General features: G+C 48.2%; 1 protein-coding gene across 1 annotated transcript; it reads left to right on the forward strand.

Moving 5' to 3' along the window:
• Nucleotides 1-496: 496 nt before the first annotated feature.
• On the forward strand, nt 497-7,001 carry BRI3BP (BRI3 binding protein). The gene is made up of 3 exons (XM_082293517.1): nt 497-707; nt 1,602-1,704; nt 2,360-7,001. Exons 1-3 carry the CDS (start codon nt 504-506, stop codon nt 2,776-2,778), a joined length of 726 nt encoding a protein of 241 aa, XP_082149643.1. The 5' UTR covers nt 497-503; the 3' UTR covers nt 2,779-7,001.
• The last annotated feature ends 139 nt before the right edge of the window (nt 7,002-7,140 follow it).

Here is a 7,140-nt window from a genome sequence, read left to right on the forward strand (position 1 = left end):
AATTTTAGGTTATGGTCATTGCTCCTCATCCTGTTGCTGGGCACTACTGAAAGGAGCCTGGCACCATTCTCTTGGCACCTGCCTTTGAGGTATTTATATGCATTAATGAGATCTCCTCTGTCTTTTCTTCTCCACGCTAAACAGGCCCAGCTCCCACAGCCTCTCCTCATAAGAGATGCTCCAGACCCCAAATCATCTCTGTGGCCTCTGCCGGACCTTGTCCAGCAGCTCCTTGTCTCTCTTGTACGGAGGAGCCCTGAGCCAGACACAGCACTCCAGACACGGCCTCTCTAGGACGCAGCAGAAGCGGAGGATCAGCTACCTGCTCTCCCCGCAGTTATCCCGGCGGCCTTTCCCAAAATCAGCGATTTTTCCGTGATTTCCTCAAATCCGCGGCCCGCCGGGAGCCCCTCCCCTCCTCTCCCCGTCCCTCCCCGCCGCTGTGGGCGCCGTTGCGGGGCGCGGCCTGCGGGCGGCGCTGCGGCGGGCGCGGCGGGGCGGCCATGGCGGCGGCGCGGCGGGTGCAGCTGGCGGGGCCGCTGCTGCTGCTGCTGCTGCTGCTGCTGCTCGCTGCGGCGGGGCCCGGCGCTCGGGCCGCGCGGGGCCGCGGGGCCGACCGCCAGAACAGCCTCCGCCGCGCCGCCAGCGGCCTCTACCAGGGCGTCAGCGGCCTCTTCGGCGAGGACAACGTGCGGGCCCTGCAGAAGGTGAGGCGCCGGCTGCTGCTCCCCCCTCCCCCTCCACCTCCCCTCCGTCTCCCGCGCTTCCTTCGCTTCCTCTCCCTCCGCGCCGGGGCTCCGGCGGTGATCGGGCGGCTCTCGGGGCGCAGCCCCGCTCGCCCAGCGCCCCCCCGGCGCGGGGCTCGGTGCTGGACCGGCCGTGGCCTCGTCCCGGTGCGAGCGCGGCTGCGGGCGAGGCGGCGGAGCGGCCGGAGCGCTGCTTTGGGGAGAAAAACGGGAGGCGAGGCTTGCAGCAGGCTGGGGAAAATAGCAGCGAAATGCCTAAATAAAGGTTGTTTTAGGTGAGGGAGACGGCCAGGGCCGCTCGCTGGCGGTGAGGAGCCCTCCAGCTGAAATCCGGTCTGTCTGCATCAGCAGAGCATCCTGTGCTTGGAGGGCCATCGGAACTTGCAGGAAATCAGGCATGCGGGACCTGTACATTCCTCTGTTCCTGCTTTCCTCAGGCAGTAGGAAGAAATAGTAAAATCTGTTAAATTGACCTCTGAGTACACCTGAGACATTTGTGTGTGATGCTGGGGACATCTGGCTTGATAAAACTAATTCTTTGGTTTCCTTTACCGGTTGTTGGTAATAGTGTTTTCTCTAGACTTCAAAACAATAGTAAAGCCAATAAAGTGCGGTTTTATCCTGCCAACATATACATTTACATGCCAAAATACCTACAATAAGGATAATTGCTACATGTAAATTCATAGTTCACATAGTAAAAAAAAAAATACTGAATGATAGTTTTTCCCTTGGGGACTACAAAATAATCTGCAATTCTTGCTTAATGAATTATGATTCTACTCATGATTAATAAGTCTCAAAGTGTTATTTTAGGAATTGAGGATTTTTTTAATTTTAAATTTTATTTCTCAGTTTTTCTCAAGGTTGACAGAGAGGTTTGTGAATGGGGTGGATGTATTAATGGACACATTCTGGAGAATATGGACTGATTTGTTAGATGTTCTTGGAATTGATGGTAAGTGTGATGCCTGTTCACCCTTGAACTGTCTCAGCCTGTATCAGTGTTTACAAGTAAATGGGAAAACGATTACATTTTATCATGCTGCTTAAACATCTGTCAGTGGCGTCTCTCTCTGCTTCACATGGCTTTGATTTTCCTATTAATATCTTCAAACAAGAAGACTGAACCCCGCCATTCCATTTCTATATGTGTCTCTACAGGATGTGTATAGAATCACAACAAGTCACAGTTGGTTCCTTGGTATCGTCATTAAATGGATTCACACAGCCAGGAACGGTGCAGGGAAATCAATGATGGCTAGAGAAGGAAAAGATGCAGCTGAGAGCCTTTAGAATGTAGCTTTTACAAAGCAGGATCTGTAGCCCCAGTATGCATTTTGACCTTAGGCTCTACAGTGGTTTGTCTTTAAAGAGCCTTTAGCACCTCTTCTGGAATTCAGTTGAATCGTTGGAGCTGAGCCAGTGATTTGAAGAAGGTTCATCCAGAAATGGGTGAACCGGCTTTACCCCTTACTTCAGAAAACACAGCCGTGACCCCACTGCTGTGGGGGTTTGACCCTTTGGAGCTGTGCTCGTGTTTTCCCCCCCCTCCCCGTGCCACCTTCAGCCCACGCTCATTAACATTCTGTACATTTTCCTTTGTTTTTCAGCCTCCAACCTGACTCACTATTTCAGCCCAGCAGCAATTGCCAACAACCCGACCCGCGCCCTCCTGCTGATCGGTGCCATTTTACTGGCCTATTGGTTTTTATCTCTCTTCCTTGGATTCTTCTTCTATCTCCTGCACATGCTGTTTGGCCGCTTCTTCTGGATCGCCAGGGTCGCGCTGTTCACGCTGTCGTGCGTGTACATCCTGCAGAAGTACGAGGGCGACCCCGAGCACGCCGTGCTGCCGCTCTGCTTCGTCGTGGCCGTCTACTTCATGACGGGGCCCGTTGGGTTTTACTGGAGAAGAAACAGCAACAGCAGCCTGGAGGAGAAGATGGACCACCTGGATAGTCAGATCAGACTGCTGAACATCCGCCTTTCCAGGGTGATTGAGAACCTGGACAGGGGCAGTGAGCAATGAACCGGCCCCTACAGACCACTGTAACACCAGCTCCAGAGAAGTCCTAAGCACTGTCTCGTTCGAAGTTACAAAGCAACAAAACATCACATGGTAAAAAGTGTGCAAAGTTATAACTTTTCATCATGTGTAAGACTAATTTATCTAGATTAAACACTCAGCCATTAGACTTCTAGGAGAAAGAGAAACATTTACAAAATTCAGCTGTATATTCAGAGTTTTATCCAGTACTAGAATTTTCTCAGTAGATAAACGCTTACTTTTACAAGCATTTAAAAACATCTTTTGTAAAGTTTTTATAAAAGCAAATTGAGTAGTCTTTCAGATATTGAAATTGAGTTAAACATATGCAAATTTGACACTTTAACAGTTAAAAAGAAAAAAAAAATCTCAAGTTACCAAGCACTTCCATTGAGAAGTAACTGCTGTGGGTCCGTATTTTTTCTTCAAAGTTGTGAATGTTTTTGTGTTTTTGTTGGCTTATTTCATTGCCTTGAAGTTGCCTTTCATAGAGTATCAGATGAGGAATTTTCTGGTATCCAGGCCAAAAAATTCACACCATAGCTTTTAACAGGAGGTGGGGAATGAGGGAGAAGGAAGATTTGAAGTCTTTAAATGCCAGTCCAATGTGAGAGAGCGCACGTGTGGCATTTTATTGTTGCATTTCATCTCGAGAACTTTAATTTGTTAGTGTCTGGAAGGAAATCTGGTTTAATAAATTGGCACAGAAGGAAGACGTAGCGTGACAAATTGTAATTCATATTTGATCTGCACAATGAAGCATTTTCCAAGCATAAGTGCATAGACTAAAACATGATTTTTAATCTCAGGACCCACGTACTTTCTCAGAAAAGGCAGCAGTTAAAACACGTGCAAATGTATTGTTGCTTAAAGCTTTCTCAGGACCAATAAGCGGCAATAAATTATCTTCAGGAAGATCTGGATTTTTTTCTAAAATTATAATAGTTTTATAGGTGCTCTTTGCTTGAAGTCTGTGTCCTCATTAGGTTTTGGGAAAAGCGAGTCACCTTTAGGAGGAGGGTGTAGGAAAGGGTTCTCTTTCAAAGCGTTGGAGCTTTGAAGCAATTTTATTTTGCAGGATTTCTGTATTTCTTAGAACTAACGAGCTTGGTAGGGTATCACTGGCTGTGCACAGTTTACTGAAACGCAGTGAAACAAAGGTAACCTCAGGGAAGGAAGCCTGGGATGTGATTAAACCTGGAAACAGCAGCATCCAAGGATACAGATGCGTGGAGGGAGGGGAAGCATGTACCCCCCAGTGATGAGCATAGTTCCGATACCATGAGGGGTAGGATGGAGCACAGCTGAAGCACTCCATATTCCATAGGGTCCAAACCAACAACTACATCAAAAAGCGCAACAAAAATTGGTCTGTGATGGGGCCTGGCTACAAAGCAAGGGAACAAGGAGGAGGAGGAGGAGGAGGTTCCCCAGGTGTGCCTGCCAGTGCCAGCCCCGGTGGGACAGGCTGGGGCAGCTGAGCACAGCTCGTTGTTCCACTGAGCAGAGCTTTTGTTGGATGTGATGCTTAACTGAATGTAACTGTGGGGCGAATTCATTTTTCTCTTTACTGCTGAAAGTTTAATGTTCTTCTTGAAATGTGTGTGTTACTTGCCTAACCTCTTTGGGTCTGTGTGTGACATTTCCACGGGGGTTATTTTTAAATCCATGTTAATGGCCTTTACTCTGAACGGTGATCACTTCGGTTCAACACGGTTGAAGTTCATATGCACTTGGCACGGTTGGAATGCATTTTAATTTTTTATGTCACCTGTAAATCCCCCTGCACCCCGTTTATCAACAAGTACACGGTTTAGAGTTGTTAACTAACTGATTATCACAACTTAAAAATCTTTCCTGTGAACAGATAGGGACTATGGCAACAAATAGTCCACTTTGTCAAGCTGAAAATGTAAATTACAGTGAATTCCTTTTTCCAGCTCATTTTCCATAGTGTTGCAGAGTCTTCCCTGTAAACTCAGTTCTCCCCACTGTTATGCACAGAGGACTGGGCTAAAGCACCGACCTGGAAATTAGGAATTTACTAGTAAAGCTTGTCAGGTCTTGATGTGTTTTGTCAAATTTGAGACCTGAGGACCAAAGTTTGCAAACCTTGCTCGTGTCAGCAGCTCCATTGCCTTCTTAGGACCATGTGCATGGGTCAGTTTGCATAGATTGTATTTTGTGTAATCCGTATTTAACGTTGAAGTTAAAAATACCGAATCATTTATATATTAAGAGCTGTCTATGCTAAATATTTCTTTAAAAATATTATGTAAAAGTTAATTTGGATTATAGTTTCTCCCTGTCTCACTCTAATAATTTATCTTAGTTTTGTAAAATCAGCCCTCCTATATTAATACTCTTGGTTTTGATCACCCTGCTGCTTGAAAAATGGTATTTTTATATTTACTTGCATCCCATGTATAGCGAAATGTTATGTGAAAAGCAGTATATATAAAATTGGGTATTTTTAATCAGTATTTTTCCCAGCGCTCAGTTTTCACGTTAGTCAAATTCAGAAGTAATGATTTTTTTAAAGCACAATCTAATCTTCAATATATATATATATAAATATATACTTTAAAAATGCTCTGTATTTTTAAACATGCACTGTAGTGAAAGCGCTTTTGGGACATGAATGTGGTATTGTATTTAATCTCTTTCAACTTTTGTAAATACCTTTTACAAATATTTTCCATACCGGCCCATCTAGTTTATCCACGGAGGTTTTTGCTGTTTTTTTAGAACCCCGTGCCAGCGGCTGCACTGCTTTTGTATCGCCGCTGGCAGGAGCAGCGCAGAGACGGGCGGGGTCTCGGTGTCACCGTCCCGAACCCGGGCGGGTCTCGGTGTCACCATCCCGAGCCCGGGCGGGTCTCGGTGTCACCGTCCTGAGCCCGGGCGGGTCTCGGTGTCACCATCCCGAGCCCGGGCGGGTCTCGGTGTCACCATCCCGAGCCCGGGCGGGTCTCGGTGTCACCGTCCCGAACCCGGGCGGGTCTCGGTGTCACCATCCCGAACCCGGGCGGGTCTCGGTGTCACCATCCCGAGCCCGGGCGGGTCTCGGTGTCAGCATCCTGAGCCCGGCAGGTGACACTGGAGCAACCCTCGGCAGGTGACCCTGGAGCAACCCTCGGCAGTGACAGCCTCCCGGGGCAGGGATGGCCCCGGACATCCCCCGCAGCTCCTCGGCCCGCGCTGACCTGCTGGGAGCTGTGACAGCGGGGACAGCCCCGCTGGCTGCTCCTGCAGGACCGATGCCGCTCCTGGACCTTCCCCGCGCCGCCGGAGAAGCCGTCGCTGTGTGAGCCGCTGGCACAAGCGCTGCGGACCGGGAACGCCCCGGGGCTGAGGGTTTCACCTGCCTGCTTCGGGAGCTCGCCTTTGGAACTGCTGCGGTGTTCCTCCCGCTGTCGCAGAGCAGCTCCTCTGGACGCACACGCCTGTGGATAGCTGGTGTATCCCATGGAATGTGACGCTTCCCCAGTGGTTTTGGGTGTCAGAGTGCAGTGTGCACACCTGGTGTGGCTCAGTGCTGTGCTTATAGCGCGTCCTTCACTTCGTGATTTGCTTCTCAAGACTCGTCGTATCGTCGGTGTGGAAAATAGACCAGTATCAACCTTAGCTCTTCGGTGGTGTAGAAGTGTTTAAGTGTGGTTTGCCTCACATACTGATCCGCATTTGGCAGCTAATGGCGTTCAGTGACCATGAGTTCTCTTTGTCTGGGTTGGAAAATAAAAGGTTTTATTGTATCCGCATGTATTTTAAACTTTTTGGATGATTCCATCGACCTGTGATGACAGCACATGTAAAAACCAATCTTTTCCTTTTAATCAGAAGTTATATTTGCTGTGGTAGCACTTGTTGTTGGCACTGATGGTAGTGATTTCACATCCTGTTCTGTACATCAGGTTTCATGGTTACAGTGTTTAAGTTTGTGTAATTGTTTATGTAAAAATGATTTGGTCTGAAGAGAGGCCATGTGTTCACTTCTGATCCTAGACACATACAAGATCCTACTGATAATACTGTTAAGTAGCTACAAACGTACCAGAGTTATTTTTTACAGAGCTTTACATGCCTTTATTTATTCCTTTATCGGACCATCCAAACCGTGTACTCCGTAGTTCAGTATTTGTAGACCAGTTTCACAAATCAAGTTATGGTATTGTGGCAAAGCTTCAAATAAATGTTTACTGAGACTTTGCACTGAGCTGCGAGTGCCTGGTGAGGCTGTGAGGGGTGGGATGGGGGGGATGGGATGGGATGGGGTGGGATGGGGTGGGGTGGGGTGGGATGGGGTGGGGTGGGGTGGGATGGGGTGGGGTGGGGTGGGATGGG

Source organism: Coloeus monedula (genome assembly GCF_965178545.1).
Source record: "Coloeus monedula genome assembly, chromosome: 18".
Taxonomy (NCBI): domain Eukaryota; kingdom Metazoa; phylum Chordata; class Aves; order Passeriformes; family Corvidae; genus Coloeus; species Coloeus monedula.

What these genes read in the sequence shown, in the direction of transcription:
- BRI3BP (XM_082293517.1), top strand. Translation starts at nt 504, where the DNA reads ATGGCGGCGGCGCGGCGGGTGCAGCTGGCGGGGCCGCTGCTGCTGCTG. An exon ending in ACGTGCGGGCCCTGCAGAAG is followed by an intron (nt 708 to 1,601) that starts GTGAGGCGCCGG and finishes TTTATTTCTCAG; the next exon opens with TTTTTCTCAAGGTTGACAGA. An exon ending in AGATGTTCTTGGAATTGATG is followed by an intron (nt 1,705 to 2,359) that starts GTAAGTGTGATG and finishes TTTGTTTTTCAG; the next exon opens with CCTCCAACCTGACTCACTAT.